This window comes from Choloepus didactylus, chromosome 10, assembly GCF_015220235.1.
Source record: "Choloepus didactylus isolate mChoDid1 chromosome 10, mChoDid1.pri, whole genome shotgun sequence".
Classification (NCBI taxonomy): Eukaryota; Metazoa; Chordata; class Mammalia; order Pilosa; family Megalonychidae; genus Choloepus; species Choloepus didactylus.
Genome location: NC_051316.1, coordinates 127,096,386 through 127,116,961, shown reverse-complemented (window position 1 = coordinate 127,116,961; position 20,576 = coordinate 127,096,386). Strand labels below are relative to the sequence as shown.

At 43.2% G+C, this 20,576-nt stretch overlaps 1 protein-coding gene across 6 annotated transcripts; it reads right to left on the bottom strand.

Annotated features, from left to right (window-relative positions):
• Positions 1 to 2,865: 2,865 nt before the first annotated feature.
• TRMO (tRNA methyltransferase O) lies at positions 2,866 to 20,298 on the bottom strand. 6 transcript variants are annotated; one of them, XM_037797792.1, is made up of 6 exons: positions 20,212 to 20,289; positions 19,008 to 19,109; positions 17,038 to 17,212; positions 13,199 to 13,356; positions 10,316 to 10,885; positions 2,866 to 3,292 (listed from the first exon to the last, which is right to left on the bottom strand). In XM_037797792.1, the coding sequence occupies exons 2-6, from the start codon at positions 19,015 to 19,017 to the stop codon at positions 3,033 to 3,035; spliced, it is 1,173 nt and encodes a 390-aa protein (XP_037653720.1). In that variant the 5' UTR covers positions 19,018 to 19,109; positions 20,212 to 20,289; the 3' UTR covers positions 2,866 to 3,032. The 6 variants fall into 6 exon arrangements, 5 of the variants coding, with proteins under 5 accessions (XP_037653720.1, XP_037653719.1, XP_037653716.1 ...); XM_037797791.1 differs by lacking the exon at positions 20,212 to 20,289 and adding an exon at positions 19,862 to 20,077; XR_005210680.1 differs by lacking the exon at positions 19,008 to 19,109 and adding an exon at positions 9,312 to 10,003 and having other exon boundaries at positions 3,179 to 3,292; positions 20,212 to 20,298.
• Between the last annotated feature and the right edge of the window lie 278 nt (positions 20,299 to 20,576).

The window sequence follows — 20,576 nt, the reverse complement described above, 5'->3', positions numbered from 1 at the left end:
TCTATGCCTGTCTCCTCTCTGCTGGGCTGGCTGCTCTCAGAGTCTCTGGTGTCTGGTCTCAGTCTATCTATGGTTGGAGTTTGAATCAGTAGAATGAGTTTCCGATAAGAGCAGCCACTGCAATTCTCCCTTCTCCTTCCCGGAGCTGACAGCCCCTCCTCCCCCGGGACTGAGCCTGGCAGGGAGGGGCGCGGGTCCCCTGGCCGCAAAAACTTACAGATTTCGCTGATCTCAGCAGTTCCACGTTTTCATGAGTGTTGTATGAAGTATGCCCAAAGACAGATTGCTCTGTGGTGTCCAGTCCACGCAGTTCCTGGCTTTTTACCTACTTTCCTGGAGGAGTAACTAAAACATACAGCTCACCAGTCTGCCATCTTGCCCCGCCCTTCTAACCTCTTCTTACACATGACTGCCCAGAATCGGCTCTGTTCCTGAAAGCTGGGACAGTGTGACAAAGCCCAAGTCACCTCAACAACTTCAACTCTGGGGTTTTCCTCCAAAGAGCGAAACAAATCAGCTGTCAAGGGCGCCCCCTACAGGCAACAAAGAGCAAAGGCAACAACAGAGAGTGGGTTTTCTTGAGAACGTCTTGTCAATTTCCCAGGATGAAGGAACAGAGACTTGCTTCAAAGGGGAGGGACCTCCTCTCTCTCTAGCTAAGCCGATGCGGCAGGTGACATCACTGCCCTTCCCCCTACGTAGGATCTGACATCCAGGAGAGTAAGTCTCCCTGGCAATGTGGAATATGACTCCCGGGGAGGAATATAGACCCGGCATCGTGGGATGGAGAACATCTTCCTGACCAAAAGGGGGATGTGAAAGGAAATGAAATAAGCTTCAGTGGCAGAGAGATTCCAAAAGGAGCCGAGAGGTCACTCCAGCGGGCACTCTTATGCACAATATAGACAACCCTTTTTAGGTTCTAATGAATTATAATAGCTAGCAGTAAATACCTGAAACTATCAAACTACAACCCAGAACCCATGAATCTTGAAGACAATTGTATAAAAATGTAGCTTATGAGGGGTGACAATGTGATTGGGAAAGCCATATGGACCACACTCCCCTTTGTCTAATTTATGGATGGATGAGAAGAAAAATGGGGGATGAAGAAGAAAAAAGGCACCCAATGTTTTTTAATTGTTCTTTTTAAATTTAATTTTTATGCTTACTATTTTTGTGTGTGTGGTAATGAAAATGTCAAAATAAATTCTGGTGATGAATGCACAACTATATAATGGTACTGTAAACAATTGAACATATGCTTTGTGTTGCATGGTATGTGAATATATATCAATAAAAAACAAAAAAACAAAAAACAAAGGGGAAGGACCTCACTGGACATGGCTCCCTAGCAAGGGGAGGTATAGGAAGGCAGATTTTATCTTTAAAGGGAGAACATCTTCAAAACAAGCAGTCTGTGGAGAAGGGGCTGTGTGGTGTTTAAGCAGGAGCTAAAGGCCAGTTTTGGGTCACTGAAGAGCCTCGTAAACTGGAGCCAAGAGCTGCATTATCTTTAAGATCCTGTTTAGCTGTAAAATCCTGCAAATGTATAACAAAACCCCAAACAGCTGAACAGTCCTCTTGCTAGAAGGCTGATCAGTATCATCCCCAGAATTATTTTTTCCATACTAAACAGTGACATTTTGTGTGTCAAGCCCTGATACAGTTTCAAAATAATTTTTTAAGAGAAAAAACACTGAAATTAAACTGAAGGGTAGACTGTAGCAATGTCAGTTTCCTGGCTTTAATATTGTACCACAATTACATTAGTAAGATGTTACCACTGGGGGAGATAGATGACAGCTACAGGGGTCTCAGTACTATTTTTGCAACTTCCTGTGCATTCTGAGTTATCTCAAATAAAGAAATTTTTAAAAATCAAAATAAAGGTGCTCCCCAAGAAGTTCTAAGTAACATCAAAGCTGACAACTACAAACCAGTTTGTTCAAGAGTACAGTGTTGTCAGCCACAAATGACTGAGCAAGTAGGAACAGACGGTGGGGTTCATTTCAAACCATGATCAATCAGATAGTAAGATTTACAGCTGTGATTAGGAAAACCTATGTCACATCAACAGGTGTCTAACTTGGCTGTACTGATCATAAATCTTCAGTTATCTGGGATGACATCATCAAAACTACCTACAGGCAATACATTCCTACAACCACTTCCTACTTGGTGCCACCCAGTAACCTTGTACAGACGTAATTACTTTATTTATCATGCTGCAAGGCAATAATTTGCTTATGTCTTCTTTTCTACACTTACCATGTCTTGCCACGAGAACGGCATCTTGTTCATCTCATTTTATCACCAAGATCTGACCAATGAAGGGTTCTCAATATATTAACAGTCACAGAATGAATAAAAAAGAAATGAACCAGCAATTAAGTTATTTTCTTGAACTTTTGGGGGTGATTTTTTCTGATACAAAGACATCCAAAGAAACTTCAGTCACTTTTTTGGAGTGAGGATTAAATGCATATAGATATACCCATACATATATATATGGATATGTCACAAAGTCTCTGAAACACAAGGGCTTAATCTCTTTTAAAGAGCTCTAAAACCACTTGTTTTTGATTTGTTAACTTCCTAACATGTCGTAACTCTGATGTAGAATAAAATAAAAAGGTCGGGCTTTTCCAGACAGGAAAACCAATGTGAATTGCTGTAAAGATACTCTGGCTTAAAACTGCCTGCCATAATGTAATGAGCTCTTTGCCTAATTTTGTCTAGTACCAAAAGCAATCAGCTTCTTTGAGACAGCATCACCTTCAGGTTCTTCAATATTAACAAGTCAAAATAATAAAAGGTGATTTCTCTAAATTTTGTATCTTATTAAGTTCATTAAAATACATGTTTTGCAAATAAATATTTTATTTTAGACAGCCCAAATCAATCAAAGCAATGAGATCACAAAGTGTTGGTACCTTCTGCAGAGAAGATACAGCATCAGCTCAAATAGCAAATCCAAAAACCCTATCCTGAGGCCAACCAGGCTGTCTTGAAGATGTGACGAAGGAGCCTTAAGGTCCCAGAGGCACCCTGGACTCTGCAGGGGCAATCATCCGAGCAACCTCGGAAGCATGCTTGATTCTTAGAACTTCCACAAAACCATCACCAAACCAGCATGTAATGTGGGCTATGTCCACGGTAAAGTAGAAAAGGCGGTCCTGGCAGAGCTTCCGGCGATACACGGACCGAGGATCGGCTGACAGCACAGCCTCGATGGCATGCTTTGCTTCATCTGCTGACCGAAAATACTTAAATGAAGTGTGACCGACATCTGCAACGAGAAGAACACAACTGAACTCTCAAAATCAGGCAAGGTCAAATGCCATTATGGTGAACTTCAATATGGGATGTGGTTGACTCTTTGAAATGAACAGGGTTTGGAAATCTATTTAGTTGTTACAGAGAATGTCACCTTTGAGTGGTATTTATTATCCTCAGATTAAATTCACGCACCCCAAATTTCCATTTGCCACACAAAACATTTGTTGTGTTGTTCTTCCTTAGCCTGCTGAGAGCTGAGCCTTCATTTTCTGTCAACTTAAATGTCACTTTCCTAACCTCAACAGAAACTTTAATTCAATCCCCTGTCATTTACTTCTCAAAACGGAGGGAAGGTCAGAGAAACACGAGACAGTCCCAGTGCTCAGAAAGCCATAGGAAAGAGAACTAAACCCTGGCATTCCTAGATGCAAGAAAGGGTGCACCCCAGAGCCGGGTCACCAGTTACCCATGCCACCTTCCCTAAGGAACAAGGAAATGAGTGAGCCCCGGGACCAAAGTGAAACAGGTACACTACTAAAGCTCAATGTCAGAACCCAGGACAGGTCACTCTGTCCCAGCCAAGTGCCTAGTTCAGGGAAACAGATGCCTGCCCTACCAGGTGGCAAAACTTCAGGTTTACCATTTTGTATCTTTTTACACACTTTAATTTTAGAAAACGCAGTGGTGTGCTTGGGGATGGTTGAGATGGGAAAGATTATGTTGTATATATGTTCCCACAGTTAAAAAGAAACAAAGAGGGAGAAACTAAGATGGCGGCTAGGTGAGACAGGGCCAAAAAACACCTCCGTGAAAAACACTAGATAAAAACCAGAAAGTAACCCAGAATACCGGTTACAGCGATGCGCCAGCTGGACGAGGCCTCCTAGTACCACAGGGGCGGTATACTTGGTGAAACCAGGAGTCTGCATTCTGAAACGAGTAAGCTGGCTGGAAGACCCGCAGCTGCAAGGCACTGTGGGGAAGCCAGGGCTTGGTGTTTGGAGACTGACTGGCTCTTTAAAAAAAAAAAAAAACGGGAAAAAACCAGGAGCGGCTGCAGTTGTGACAGTGGGAACCACGCAGTAAAGCACAGCAAGAGGGGGCTGGGCCGGCCTCTCGGTGTCTGGCCTGGAGGATAGCCTGCTGCAGATACCCTCAGGGCCGGGGGAACAGAGGGGAGAGCTGGAAGCTGAAAGAAACCCCGTGGCTCACAGCTGGCTCCCCGGAGGGCTGGATAAACTCCTGCCCGGGGCTGTGCCCACAGCCCACAGCCCCGCCAGTTGTCCTGGAGCTGGGAAGGAGGAACTGTGCGAGGAGGCGGGGTTGAGACACCCCATTCGGCCATCTTTGCATCAGGCTGAGAGTGCCCCTGCACAGCCCGGTGGCCCGGGGCTTCCCTTGAGGGACGGTGCGCACTGGTGACGTAGCACGGCATTCCCTCGGCAGAGGTCCTGGAGGATCACAGCTGGAAAGGGGGCCCCCTCGGAGAACCCAGGGATGCTATGCCAAGTCCGGTGGTTTGTGGGACAGCAAGAGAGAGGGTCTGGGGCTGAAATGAAATGAAGGCTTAGACTCTTGCAGCGGCCTTGAATCTCTGGGATCCTGGGGGATCTGAATATTAAAGCTGCCCTTCCTCCCTGGCCACCCGTACACACACCCCACATTCAGCACAGACGGCTCCAGCAACACACCCAAACTGAGTTCTCCAACTGAACCCCACAAGAATCATTTCCCCACACACCGCGGGAACAAGGTTGAGAACTGACTTGAGGGGTATAGTGACTCACAGACGCCATCTGCTGGTTAGTTAGAGAAAGTGTATGCCACCAAACTGTTTCTGAAAAATTAGATTGGTATCTTTTTTTTTTACAACCTGAAAGAACCCTATCAAGCAAAGCAAATGCCAAGAGGCCAAAAACAACAGAAAATCTTAATGCATATGATAAAACCAGATGATATGGAGAATCCAACTCCAAACAAAGCAAGATATCAGAAGAGACACAGTACCTGGCAAAATTAATAGAAGAACTACAATTGAGGAACAAAAACATGGCAAAGGATTTAAAGGACATCAAGAAGACCATGGCCCAGGATATAAATGACATAAAGAAGACCCTAGAAGAGCATAAAGAAGACATTGCAAGAGTTAATAAAAAAATAGAAGATCTTATGGAAATTAAAGAAACTGTTGGCCAAATTAAAAAGACTCTGGATATTTAAAATACAAGATTAGAGGTAGTTAAACAACGTCTCAGTGTCCTAGAAGTCCACAGAACAGAAAATGAAAGAACAAAAGAAAGAACGGAGAAAAAAATCGAAAAAATCGAAATGGATCTCAGGGATACGATAGATAAAATAAAACGTACAAACTTAAGACTCATTGGTGTCCCAGAAGGGGAAGAGAGGGTAAAGGTCTAGAAAGAGTATTCAAAGAAATTGTTGGGGAAAACTTCCCCAACCTTCTACACAATATAAATACACAAAGCATAAATGCCCAGCGAACTCCAAATAGAATAAATCCAAATAAACCCACTCCGAGACATATTCTGATCAGACTCTCAAATACTGAAGAGAAGGAGCAAGTTCTGAAAGCCGCAAGAGAAAAGCAATTCACCACATACAAAGGAAACAACATAAGAGTAAGTTGTGACTACTCAGCAGCCACCATGGAGGCGAGAAGACAGTGGTACAACATATTTAAAATTCTGAGAGAGAAAAATTTCCAACCAAGAATACTTTATCCAGCAAAACTCTCCTTCAAATTTGAGGGAGAGCTTAAATTTTTCACAGACAAACAAATGCTGAGAGAATTTGCCAGTAAAAGACCTGCCCTACTTCAGATACTAAAGGGAGCCCTACCAACAGAGAAACAAAGAAAGGAGGAAGAGATATAGAGAATTTTAACAGACATATGTAGTAGCTTACATCCTAAATCACCAGGACACTCATTTTTCTCTAGTGATCAGGGATCTTTCTCCAGAAAGGACCATAAGCTGGGACATAAAACAAGCCTCAAGAAATTAAAAAAAAAAAATTGAAAATACTCAAAGCACATTCTCCAATCACAATGGAATACAAATAGAAGTCAATGATTTTTTAACTGTAACTCCAGTATTTACTTCCTACATGATATAAAATACACAAACTCTAATGACAAATCAGTGGTTTTGAACTCAATGTAAAATATGTAATTTTAGACAACTATATACAGGTGGGGGAATGGAGGAGTATAGGAACATAGTTTATGTGTGCTATTGAAGTGAAGGTGGTATCAAAGAAAAACAAGATTGTTATGGATTTAAGAGGTTAATTTTAAGCCCTGCAGTACACACAAAGAAATTATCAGAGAGTATGACCATAGAGATGAAAAGTAGAGTATGGGTTAAGAGAAATGGGGGAAGGGGCAATGGGGAGTTAAGAAATGAGCGTAGGGTTGCTGTTTGAGGTGAAGGGAAATTTCTAGTAATGGATGGTGGGAAAGAGCATTACAACATTCTAAATGTGATTAATCCCACTAATGGAAGGCTAGGGAGGGGGTGGAATGGGAAGATTTAGGCTGTATATATGTTTCCACAATTGAAAAAAAAAAAAAAAAAAAAGACAGTCTAAATAGATGACAATTGAATGCCAAGGATGAACCTGGATGGGACTGGAGGATGGAGGACAGGAAGCTCAAAGGGACACAGATGAGAAATAAGGAAAAGGAAATACAGAATGCAAGCTTTGTATCATTGTTGAATCTCTTATACTTCTTAACTGCGCTTAATGGGATTGCATAAAAGAATGTTCTTATTCATGGGAAGTGTATATGTGAATTATAGTGTTTGTTCAAGGATGTGTGCAGCTAGCTCTCATATGTTCAGAAGACAGAGCAATAGATGATGGATGATAGATAGGGAGCGAGTGAGTGAGGGAGGGAGGGAGGGAAAGAAATAGTGATGTGACAGCATGTTAAAGTTGGTGGATTGGGCTATCAGGGGAGGGGGGTCAGGGTATCATGGAATTCTGTGTATGGCGTAAGTATTGTTTTTGCAACTGTTCCCATAACTTTGAATTTATTTCAAAATAAAAAAAAAAGAACAATCAGATGGAACCCCCTTCCTCATACTGCAGACACCCCCTTTCAATATGAACAAGTTAGGGGTCTCACTGCCTAGACACCCCTGAAGATGGAGAAAGAGATTAAGTGAGAGGAAGGAGTAGCAACAAACAAGATAAGATTGAACAAAGGTCTATGAATACTGAAACTTTATGAAAAAAATATATATATATATATTTTTAGATGCTGAGGTATTGCAGCTGGAAGAAGGTAAATAACAAGGTGGAACTGTAACCTACAACGTGTTTTGAAATTTGCTCTATAGCTACTCATTGAATTGTGTTTTGCAAGCTTTTACCTTTCTGTACATACCCTATATTTCATAATAATAAAAGAACTGAAACTGTGGAACTGTAACCTGTAACAATTTTTGAAATTACCTATATAACTGCTTGTTGAGCTGTACATTGACAACTGACACTTTTCTGTATGTATGTTATTTTTTACGATAATGAAATAACTGAAATTGTGAAACTCTGACCCACGACGTTCTTTGAAATTTGCTAACTACCTGTTAAATCATACTTTGAAAGTTATCACTCTTATGTATGTTAAAGTTCACAATAAAAAATGCATTAAAAAATAAAAACAAAACAAACAAAAAAAAAAAGGAAAAAAAAGAGCAACTAGGGAGATGATGACAACTGAAGGCAGGAGGTGATCCTGGATGGGAGCTAAGAGGGCAGGAGAGAAGCTCGAGGGCCATTTCTGGGACACACGAAAGGAGTCTGTCAGTGTTGAGTTTCTTGAAATTGGTGGCTCCATTTAGGGTGGACGCACTGTCCTTCTTGGGAAACGAGCACAGCAGTGGTGGGTGTCCAGGGAACATGCTGTATGCAGCCTACATTCAGGGGTTCAGAAAAGGAATGGTTAAATAGACAGATGGACTGATATACCGATGGATAGACAGAATGATACGGCAAATGTGGCAAAGTGTGAAACTGGTTAAAACTGGTATGTTGGGGTCCTCTGTATGGAGTTTGCATTATTTCTGTAACTGTCCTGTAAGTTTCAAAGTATTTTAAAACAAAAAGTTTAAAATTAAAACAAAAAACAAAACCAAACCAAACCTCAATAAAGCCTCTTGGCATACAAAAAAGGCAACCGTGTAGCTGGCTGTAGCTCCAACAGGCAAAATGGGGGTATCTCCAAAGTGTGTTGTGATATTTGCCTCTAGCCCAACTTTCTAGACCTCTTTGTTCCACAGGCAGGACTCCTTCAAGTTCGACTGTCAAATGCCGAATGCCCTCCTCTTCTCAGCTCTCCCCCACCTTCCTGGCAGGGAAAAGTCAAATGCTGGTGGCCTCTGTTCTCTGAATGGGCAAGTCCAACAGGTTGCCCTCTGCATGCCGCTGAGGAGTGCTCCCAGCAATCTCCTGAGCCCAGCATGGGCCACGGCCTGACCCCTGGGATGGCTGGCCTCTGGGTCCACGCAGGACACTGACAGCAGGCTCCTCGGCTTTCCACTCCCTCCTGACAAGAAGCAAGTCCTTGCACTGGCCTAGAAAACCCTCCATGGCCTCACCCCCTCCCACAGCTCCTTGGACCTCAGCTCTTCCCCCTGGGCCCCTACTGTCCATTCAGCCACAGCCGCCTTGAGGCTGTGACCTGCCTGCCCCACCCCCCCACCTGCCCCGGGCTGGCGTGCTTCTCCCCCGACAAGTGCAGGGCTCATGCCTTCGCCGCTCTGGCCTCTGGGCATCCTCTCGACAAGGATGCCTCTGACCACCCATGCAAAACTGCACCCCAGCCTGACACCCCTTCCCACCCTGCTTTATTCTTTTAAAAATCCTTTCATAGCCCTGATCACATTCTAACATTATATACACATTTGTCTCTCTCTACCTGGTTAGAATGCAAGTCTCATGAGGGTACGGATTTTATAGTGCACATTTATTTCTTTTGCTCTAGAATAGCAGCTGGTACCCACCAGAAGCTCAGTGCACAATCGCAAAATGAAAACGAATTTTCCTCTTGATGTGATCATAATGGGTCCTTAGTCAGCTGTGACACCAACAACAGCTTTCTATCTTCTTGAAACTTGCCATCTCCTCCTTAGCAACTGGCTGCTTCAGACAGGCATCACTGTGCCCACTGATAACAGCCTTCCTTTAGCCTAGCTTGCTTCCTGGGATCTGCTGTCAGCTGGGAAAAGCAGGTAATATTTATTAAGAACCATGTGTTATGGTGTGACTGTGTGATTGTGAAAACCTGGTGGCTCACACTCCCTTATCCAGTGTATGGACAGATAAGTAGAAAAATGGGGACAAAAAATAAATGAAAAGTAGGGTGGGATGGGGTGATGGAACGTCTTCAGTATTCATTTTTACTTTTATTTCTTTTGGAATAGGGAAAATGTCTTACGGGTTGATTCTGATGATGAATGCAAAGCTATGTGATGATTCTGTGAATAACTGCACTGCGGATGACTGTAGGTTATGTGACTATACCTCAATAAAACTGTATTAAAAAAAAAAAGCACAACGTGTTAAACAGGCTCCAAGGAGGAGCCCCGAGGCCTCCCTCTTGCTGTAAACTGCAGGTCTCTAGTCCAGGGTCTCCAGTCCTGGGTCCGTGGGGGCAATTTCTGTGCCACTCCTGGAAGTCTCTGTACCAGAATCGCTGGAATGAAATGGGGCGTTTCTCTAGTCAGACTGCAGAACAGCTGAGAAAAATTGATCGACCTAAGTAAAGAACAAGCACAACTTGGCTTCTGAATTCTAAGCTTTTGGAAATTCCTGTAACAGGCACCGGAGGAGCCTGAGACCCCGCCGCCTGCTGAGCCCAGCAGAAGAACAACTCGGAGCCGGCACAGCCCAAACGCCGCCATGCTCCCACGTTTCTTTTCACCTGTCAATACCCACAAACACCCCACTTGGCTAAATCTGGGAGTAAACGCTCATCCCTCACTCAAAAACCAGACTGGGAACGTACCTGGAGCACCCTCCGCACCGAGGCGCCCGAGGTCCGCCTCGGCGTGGGGCGTGAACCGGACGGCCAAGGGGGCCGCGGGCGCCCTCACCCAGGCGGGCACCTCGCTGCGAGGGGCGCCCGTGGCCACCGGCTGCCTCTCCGCTGCGCTCCCCCGCAGGGTCGCCGCCTCCTCCCCGCCCCCCATCCGTGCATCGGGCCCTTCCTCTGAAACGCTCTCCTCCCGGCGGTCTCGTCCACGCGGCCCTTCTGCCACCCTCGGGCTGTCATCGCGTGCGGAGTCCAAACCAAAGTCGGCGGCCCTCTCCCCGCGCCCATCGGGCTCCGGGCACCGTCCCTCCGGAGCTCTGCCTTCAGGACACCTGGGTCTCTCCGCGGGGCCGCCGCGGGGCTGTCGTCGGGCCCGGTTCCCAGGCCGGCCGTCAGGCGGGGACGCAGGGGGTGGCTGCGCGTGCGCGTCCGCAGGGGGCTCCCGCGGCTCCCGCGGGGAGTCGTAATCCGCTATGTAGGGCTTGATGTCCAGCACCGGCGTGCCGTGCACCATGTCGATCCCAGAGAGGTGCACGGCGCCCCCTACGGCATGGGGAAAAGCACGGGGAAAACAGCCTCTCAAAAATTGTCACCAGCAAAGATGCAGCACGCAAACACTGGAGAATATATTTATAGCCCCAAATGCTCTTTTCAACCCGGTCTGCTTAGCCTCACCAAGCTTATTCCCAACTCTGTTATGCACCAGGCCCTTTCCCACCTGATGCCAACATATGCTTTTCTATCTGGACACTCACTCTACACGTTCCTTGCTGGCTTCCATGTTGGGAAAGCCCATGTGGCAAGGAACTGTGGGTGGCCTTATGAACTGCGGGTGGCCTTTAGGAACAGCAGATGGCCTTCGGGAGCTGAGGTCAGCCTGCAAGAGCTGTGGACACCTCTGGGAGCTGAGGGCAACTTTAGGAACTGAGGGCAACTCTGGGAGCTGAGGTTGGCCTTAAAGAGCTGAAGGCAGCCTTAGGAAATGACAGAACCTCTAGGAGCTGAGGTGGCCTCTAGCCAACAGCCAGCAAGAAGCTGGGGCCCTCAGTCCTTCAATCACAAGGAAATGAATTCTGCCAACAACCTGAGTGAACTGAGAAGCAGATTCTTCCACAGTCAAGCCTCCAGGTAAGAACGCATCCCAGTCAACACCCTGAATGCAACCTGGTGAGACCATAAGCAGAGGACCCAGCCAACCCAGGGAAGTCTGCCAAACGGGAACTGAAAAATTGCACAGGACCACTTTTGATTCTGTCTCCATTTAAAAACATGATAGACGACCCTGATTTCAAAAATGTGCTTACTGTGAATGAGCCTGGAACTTTGGAAAGATGATTTTAGACTTTCTAAGTGATGGGTAATGCCTAATCATGTCTGCAGGGGAAAAAGGTATAGCTGCAGAAGTAAGAGTTCACAGGACTAGGAGTCAGATAACCACCTAGCTGGATGCTATCAGGTAAGTAATCTAACATCAAAGAACTACAGGTCCCTCATCCATAAAATGGGGACTGATTCCCCGTCAAACCCAGAGCAACTGTGAGATGATGTACATGAAAGCTCTCCAGAAACTGTAAGAGTGCCACACACACTAGTAGTTACCCAAAAGCTTAGTGATCATGTCTATTGTGCTATTGTGTTTCCCTTTTCACTTTTCTGATTTAACCTCCCCCATTAGAATCCTAAATTCTCCAGGGCAGGGATTTTTATCTGATTTGTTCCCCACTGTATCCCCAGCACCTGGAACAGTGTCTGGCACATACTCAGTGCTCAGAAAGTATGTATGGATTGCACAAATGATCATAAAATGCTCAGGACTGTTACCCAAACTAGTCAGCCATCCACAAACTGATAAAACTCAAGATGAATCAGCTCATGACTTTTTCTGAAAAATCTACCCAAAGCTCCAGTTGAGTATAATCCAGCCAGGGAGTTCAAGTTCTGGGGAAGAGCAAATAAAATCACCATTTGCATTTTTTTAAGTGCCTAATGCCCTGAAAAGAACTTTTAGAGCTTTAGTCTCACATGATCTTCAAAAGGGTCCTGTGGAGTCAGAGAAGGCAGATTTTCTCTTATTTGAGAGGCAGTAAATACAGAGTGATTAAAAGACAACTGGACACTTTAAAAAATTCACCCACTTTGCCCACTACACAAGCAAGCACACCTTAGCCTGCACGGCCTCCTGACTCCACTCGACCTGCTGTTCTAGCTTCTGTCTCTCTTAACAAAGGGAGCTGTTAGGTCAGAGTGATTCAAGAAGAAGAGAATGTTTCTAAAAATTATGGCTCAGTAAATGTGCTGTATATGAACACGAAGTTAAAATTAATCTCCAGAACAATCACAGTGCCTTCTACAACCTGACAGATGTTCAGTCCCGCAGTGTGCTTCATCCCAGGCCTTGTAAGTCTGTAGCTGCAACGTGTGTTTATTTCCTCAAGGCTGCAAGGAAGAAACCATACACCACCCCTGTGCTCACAACATATGCACACACCCTTAGCTACTGAGGGTAAATTTTTGCAAGTGTCCAGTTGTCTTGGAATCCCTCCGTATTTACTGCCTCTCAAGTAAGAGAAAATCTGGTTACAAATTTGATGATTACAAAGTCTTAAAAGTTATTTTTAAATAATTTAACAGCTTCTGACCTATGCAGTGATAGAAACACATCATAAGCCTCCGCTGAGAGCATATCTCAAAGTGTTCTCAGTGCTAGATTTCCATCATTTTATTTTCTTCAGCATCTGCTGGGTCTCAGAGGTTCGCACCATCAGTGTAGCAGGTAGAGGGGAATACCAGGTTGATTTTGTAAGACTTCTTTTGGGTAAGGAAAAAAAAGTAAATAGTAGAAATGAAACGCATTACCTTCAACCTTTTCCAACTTGGCCAGAGTCAGTCCTATTGCATTGGGGCGATGAGGGCTCCTTGTGGAAAAAACCCCAGTCTTTGCACCATTCAGCCTAGGAGGCTGCACTTTCGCCTTACAGCTCAAACGACCATTTTTGTGAAAAACAAACAAAATCCTATTGGAAAGAAACCAAACCACTGTTTAAGAGAAGAGCACATTATTTTATCATGATGTTTGGGGTGGGGTGGGGGGAGAAACCTTTAATTCCCTACAAATTAAACATAAAGAATGCTTTTAACAATATCTAAGAGTATTCAGTGGGGAAGAAAAATGACAGCACTCCCTCCTTGGAGGAAGACAGTCTGAACTCTATATCCTCAGCATCTAACCCAATGACAGCACACAGTGGGAACTCAGTATACGTCTGTCAAACGTCTGAAAAAATAACATCTACCAAGTGCCTGCTCTGTGCCAGGCATATGCTAGACATTTTTACACTCTTTTCATTTAATCCTCTTAGCAGTCCCAAGAAGAATAATTTATTCCCCAATTTAAGGATGAGGAATCTGGGATTCAGAAATGTTAAATAATTTGCCCAGGCCTTCCTAAGCAAGGCACAAATCCAAAAAGCCATGAAGAAAACAGTAACAGATTTGATCTCATTAAGTTATTCAATTTATGTACAACAAAACATCAGCCCGGGAGAAAATGTTTGCTACATAGGTAACAGACCATGGTATCTGTGGTATATAAATAGTTCCTACAAATAACAATGGAAAGAACAAACCAAATATAGAAAATTAAGCAAAAATGAATAGGCAGTTCATGGAAATGAAGGCTCTGCATGACACACCGTTAAGTGATGAAAACATATTCCCTTTTTGAAAACAAATTCTTATGTGTATATTTATACTTCTATATGCATGTTAAAAAGAGAAAGAGAGACCTTGCCTGAGCCCACCCCTAGCCAGTGGTTCTCCATGCACCCAGCATCCAGTGAGAGTCGCAGCACGCCGACAGAGCGGACATGGGCAAAGCGATGGTGGCCAGGCTCGGACTGGGGCTGCTGCTTCTGGCGCTGCTCTTACCCACGCAGATTTGTTCAGATCAAACAACTGCCGTAACACTTTCAAGTAACTCCACCCAGAGTACCTTGGCTGCCCCAAGTACAACTAATGTCACCACCCCAGGAGGTGGTGCCCTGCAGTCTACAGCCAGCCTCCTCGTGATCTCACTCTCCCTTTTACATCTTCACTGCTAAGAGACTCAGGTCAAGAAACATCTATGCTTCCCCATCTTCTGAACCCAACCCAAATGGCATCTGAAGTCCAGTGTGGCAAGGAGAAAACAGGTCTTCATCGAATCTACTGGTTCTACACCTTATTGATACAGAAAATGTTGAGAATCCCAAATTTGACTGGTTTGAAGAACATGTGAAGGATTTGACTAGATGATGAAGGCCAATATTAATTCTGCTGGAGTTTTATGTAGAAGACAAAGACAGACAACATCCAAAATGAAGAGAGGATTTCCTTAAATGTGACTTAAGAAATATGGACACTTAAAACTCTACCTTGAAAAACAAATAGATTTTCTCTTACCTAGAGAGAAGCAATGGGGTGTGGAATGGAGATTCAGTTTTCATTTGGTACATTAACTATATAGGGCCATGAAATGATTAGGTAACATAAAAGCTTCCATGATTCTATTTATGTATACATTAGAAGGAACCTCTAGGTGTTACTGTAAATTCTACATGTACTGTTTCACCAATACTAATTTAATGCTGATAAGCTCTAGATAAAAGTTTTACATTGTTAAGCTATCACTGTTCTCTTGGGAACTGAACTCTTTTATTTCTGAGGCTTTGGATTTGACATTGTATTTGACTTTTTATGTAGTAACTGACATGTGCCAGTGCAATGATGTATTGGAATCTACCCCCCAGTGCAAGCATAATGAATAAATCTTGCTTATACACTTGTAAAATCAAATGGTAGGCATTTCCCATCACATTCCCATTCACCAACAGCACCAGATTCATTTAGCTAAACTGATTCCAAAGAGTAGAAGTACATTGACCTCAACCAATTTCAAAATGCTGCATTTTTGTTTCTGCATATATTGAATACTTTTTACAGTTTAATAAGTGGTCTGTTTTGAAAGAAAAATTGACAGGTCTTAAAATTTAAAAGGCAAATGTGAAGGAGCCAAAAGTAAATAATGTAAATCCAGTATTTGGGAAGTGAGGACTGGAACCTATCCTGCATTAAATTCGCAAAAACTTTTATACTCTTTCTGTAAATTCTTTTTTTAACTTTATGAATCAGAGTAGCCACATTTGGAACACTTTTTGTATCAGTTAATATTTTTCAGACAGTTAGAACTTGGTCCTAAGCCTAAAGTTGGCTTGATTCTGGAAAGTAAATCTTTTACAACTGCCTCAATGCACAGAAACCTTTTTAAAAATAGATACCCTATGAAGTTTTTGTTCGGATGGTCACACACTGATGCTTTGATGTTCCAGTATCTAATATGGCCACAGTAGTCTTGATAGCCAGTCATTTTTTACCCCCTCTAGAATCCTACGTGGGAACAACCAGATCCAACAAGCTACTGTGTGTGTGAATGAACACTCCCTTTTGCTCTATATGTGAATGCTATACATCTGTTTTGGATTGTATATTGTGTTTGTGTATTTATGCTTTGATTCATAGTAACTTCTCGTTATGGAATTGATTTACATTGAACACAAACTGTAAATAAAAAATGGCTGAAAGAAAAAAAAAAGAGAAAGAGAAAAGATCTGGCAAGATACAAAGCAAGCTGGTAACAGTGATAATCTCTGAAGTGTGTGGGAAGAGGGGAGGAAGGAAGAGGGAAAACGGGCAGGAGGAAAAATCTCTTTGTTTTCTTCTGAATTCTGTTTTTTTTATAACAGCAGTTTTTTAACTTAAAATAATCCAACCTGATTGTGAAAACCTTGTGACTGACACTCCCTTTCTCCAGTGTATGGGTAGATGAGTAAGAAAATAAAGGCAAAAAATAATAATAATTGGGGGGATAAGGGCTATGGGATGTTTTGGGTTTTCTTTTTATTTCTTTTTTTTTTGGAGTAATGAAAATGTTCTAAAATTGATTGTGGTGATGAATGGACAACTATGTGATGATACCGTGAGCCACTGACTGTATACTTTGGATGGATTATATGGTGTGTCAATATTTCTCAAGTGGCAGGGAGGAGTAAGACCAGTGTAGTGTGGGCCCCACAGAGTAACACTTTATAAAAACAGTAGGAGTTCTAAGGTCTCTTTTGCCTTTTCAAAAGAGTAGACATAGTTCCTCACAGGTCCAGAGTGGGGTTCAACAAAGTTTTCCTATAATGGGTGAGACAGTGAACATTTTAGATCTGAGGGCCTACCGGTCTCTGTTGTACTCTACAACTCCACCACTGTAGCAGGAAAGCAGCCACAGGTGACACACAAACAAACGGACATGGCTGTGTTCCAACAGAATTTACTCAAAAAAAACAGTCAGCGGGCCGGATTTGGTCCACGAGCCCTAGTTTGCTGACCTGTAATCTAGAGGGCAGGGTAATGATCCATGGGCAGAATCAAGGAGGTGGCAGATTCCAGCGCAACGGAAGTTCATCACAATCAGAACCAACTGCAGGTGGAACTGGCTACCTTAGTGAGGGTCCAAACTGTGCCGACAATGATATGAGGGAACATGGTACAGGAGTTTCGTGTAAGACTTGAGGCCGATCTGGATGGCTCCACAGTTGCCTCCAACTGCAGTATTTACTCAGTGGCAAGCCCTGGCCCAAAGTACCACTTCTAACTATAACACAACTTACCAAACATGAGAAAACTGTTCTAGGCCCATCAAGGAATGCTCAGGATTATTAAAGATGCTCTTTCTAATCCTCAAACAAGCCCGTGAATGGCTACAAATGGACGGCTGCCGTGGGGTACCATTCTTGGCTGAGAAACAGGATTCCAAGTAGCCAATTGGATCCGTTAAAAGATTCCCTACAGAAGAAAATAGGATAAGAAATCTTTAGTCAAAACAATAAACCAAAGATCTAGGAGAACATTTTTTCTTTAATGCATTGATTCTGTAATTTTTAAATGTACTGGGTGTTACACAACTATAAACATAATTATCTTTTTATAGTATTAAGAAATGTATAAAAATATCCTTGTCATACACACATATAATTACGTTCCTTTAGATGACACACTGAAAAGAGCATTGGTCTAAGAAAGAGTGAGAAGAGTGGGCATTTTAGAAGACCTATGATGACCATAATTCATGTTCCATGCTCTCATTACTAAGCTGTGTCTCTGGTAAGGGCTAGGAGGGGCTTTCCCACAGAGGGAACATGGTGCACAAAGTCAAATGGGAAACACCATAGCGTGTGCAAGGAAAAAGTTATTTTGCTAGGCTGGGGTGTGAATTACAAAGCAGAGAATGATGAAAGATGAAGAGAGAGTGCTTGTAAATAACTAAGGGTACTTTCAGTTGAAAGCAACAGAGCATATGAAACAAACTTGTTTAACCAACAAAGGGAGTATAAGGACTCATACACTAAAATATCTAGAGGCAGGGCACGAGTTCAGATGAGGCTTAGTTCAGTAGCTCTAGGATCCTGTGGAATGTAAGATCCATGTGGGCAGATTTTCCGTCATTTGCTGCTGCATTTCCAGTGCCTGGTACACTGCCTGCATGAGGACAGGCACCCAGGATATTCATGTTGCATGACAAAAAGATTATTTTAGTCTCCACTGATTAATATGGAAAGTGAAAAATTCAAAGAACAGTATGTATAATATAAGCCCATTTATGAAAATTTGTTTATGTATTTACCTACCAAAATATGCACAAATATATGTCCAAAGAGCTATCTGGGAGTATACTTACCAGAATATTAACAGAGGCTAACCATGGGTGGTAAAACTGGTAGATTATTTTTACACTGACTTTGTAATTTCTATAACATTTGAAATTTTTGCAATAATTACAAATTTTTTTTTTTTAAAGTAGTAACTCCTCCAATAAGAAGAAAAAATTGACAAGGCAGCATCAGCATGGGTTTCAAGTCCAAGGAATTCACAACACCCATTTTTTTAATTTATAGGTAACATTTTTTTCACATTTCATGATAGTGTTAACCTCCTTTAAGAGATGATAAAAAGACACTCCAGACCTTCAATTTATTTTTGGCCTCCATTAAATCTATCCTATCAGTGCAAGTGAGTGGGACTAAGGGTCTGGGGCTGTTACAGCACCTTTAATTACTCTTCATTTTAAAACTCTATTATTTAATACATATAAAAGATTATGTGCACCTTTCTCAACTCTCTGAATCTCAGTTTTCTTATCTATAAAACAAGGATAATAATACCTACCCTGGAAAGTTGTAAGATCAGTAAAATATGTAAAGCAACAGAGGGTGCTCAGCAAGGAGTGGTTTTTAAAGCCCTTACTCAGGCTTTTCCCAGTTTGATAACACCACAACTACATTAACTGCAATTAAAAAATAAAAAATGTTCTTTTTTATTTTTATTCTTACTTTTATTCTTTATTTTTATTCTTATTTTTGTTTTTTAGAGTAATGAAAATGTTCAAAACTTGATTGTCGTGATGAATGCACAACTATATGATAATACTGTGAACCACTGATTGCATACTTTGGATGATTATCCGGTATGTGAGTATATCTCAATGAAATTGCATTAAAAAATATTTACCCCAGTAAAAAACAAAACCTATTAAGTAGAGTTTTTCTCTTTTTTTTTGGGGGGGGGGGTATAGGAGACTTACCTACAAGCATTGTGTTGACAGTTCAGGTCCTTTACATCTCGTCTAGATTTTTAATTTCCCTTTTTCTTTCTCATCAGTCCCCCCACTGCAGGCCACGCCCCTCTACAAAACACAATACTCTAATCTTCCACACTCCTGGCGTTCCTTGGGATATGATATTCTCTAGCTTTAAACTTCTCATATCTCCCCAGTTAATAGAGTTCATTTTTCTTATTCAGGAATTCAAAGTTCTCCACAACCTGAGTTAAATCAATGGATTCCCACCCTCCCAACCCCTCCTCTACCCACACTTCATACTTAACTGCTCCCTAAACCCATGCTCTGTAGACCTTCCAACCCTAGCTTCTGCTCCTTCCTGCCCGACAAATTGTAAATCTGTAACCTACAGTGTGCAACCATTTTTTAAAATGAGCAAACCTCTGACAAGCCAATGCACTTCTAGGAAATTTATCCTCAGTTAAACATTTGGAACATACAAAAAGATTTTAGTTTGAAGAACTTTCATTTAGAACACTGAAAACTGGCAATACCTTAAATGCACACCAACAGGGAACTGGTTAAATTACAATCTATAAAACAAAACAGCATGTAACCCCTTGAAATGAAAATTACTAATTGCCACAGTGAGATTTTTATGAAATGTAAGTTTTAAAAAAAGGTTATAAAACAGTGTGTCACATATTGCCTCATTTTCCTAGCGTGCATGCACTAAAACAAATTTGGAACGTAGGCATCAAGATATTAACCGTGGTTTTCTCTGGGTGATGGCAGACTATTTTCATTTTCTTCTTTTTGCATCGTCTAAGATTAATATATTCTCTCAATAAAAGAGGTGTAAATAAAGAGAAACTCACGGTGGTGTTTCCAGGCCCGGTTTAAAAATAATTCTCCCCAAAACATATTCCCCCTTCTCTCTCCTCATTCCTACAGCCAAGATGCCTCTCGTGGAATTTACTAATTCCACGCCGGCACAACACGAGCTGTACACATTCCACCTCCCTGCACGTGGCTCTTCGGCCTCAGCCTAGACCCGGAAAAGTGTAGCTACCAAGACAAGACGGTGAGGGATGACGTCTCCCATTCGCCTCAGACACGTCACGTGGTCGCCCGAGCACGTGACGCGCGCTTTCGCCATGGTAACGAGAATGACGCGTGCCACTTCAAGATCTCGCGAGTGCGGAACTAACAGCCGCTTAGAAGTTACCTGTCTCCAGAGCCGGCTTTACGCACCCGCAAGAGGTGGCTGTGGGCCGCGCCCCGCTGTCCTCCAAGCCATGCATGGCTACGGGTATCAGCGATGCCCGCCAGTCGCGTAAGCCCTTCCGCTTCCGGTCTCTTGGCTTGGCGCCTGCGTAGTAGCCGCGCCGGTCGGAGGCGCCTCAGCGGGAGGAGGTTGTTGTCGCGTGCGACTGCTCCGGGTCGTCGCGGACTCGGCGGGTCCTCTGTGGCTTTCCCGGGGCGGTCTTCTCGGTTGGCTCGCCCTGGGCCGCTGCTGTTGGCCGCCCTCCCGGAGCAGTCAGCGCCCCCGAGCTCCCGCGCTTCCCAGAAGGGGACGCAACGAGGAAGGTT

Coding starts and splice junctions, on each gene's coding strand:
- TRMO (XM_037797788.1), bottom strand. CDS start 20,287: ATGCATGGCTTGGAGGACAGCGGGGCGCGGCCCACAGCCACCTCTTGC. Junction 13,357..17,037: donor GAACAGTTTTCTCATGTTTG/GTAAGTTGTGTT, acceptor TCTTTCCAATAG/GATTTTGTTTGTTTTTCACA. Junction 10,886..13,198: donor CAAGTTGGAAAAGGTTGAAG/GTAATGCGTTTC, acceptor CCCATGCCGTAG/GGGGCGCCGTGCACCTCTCT.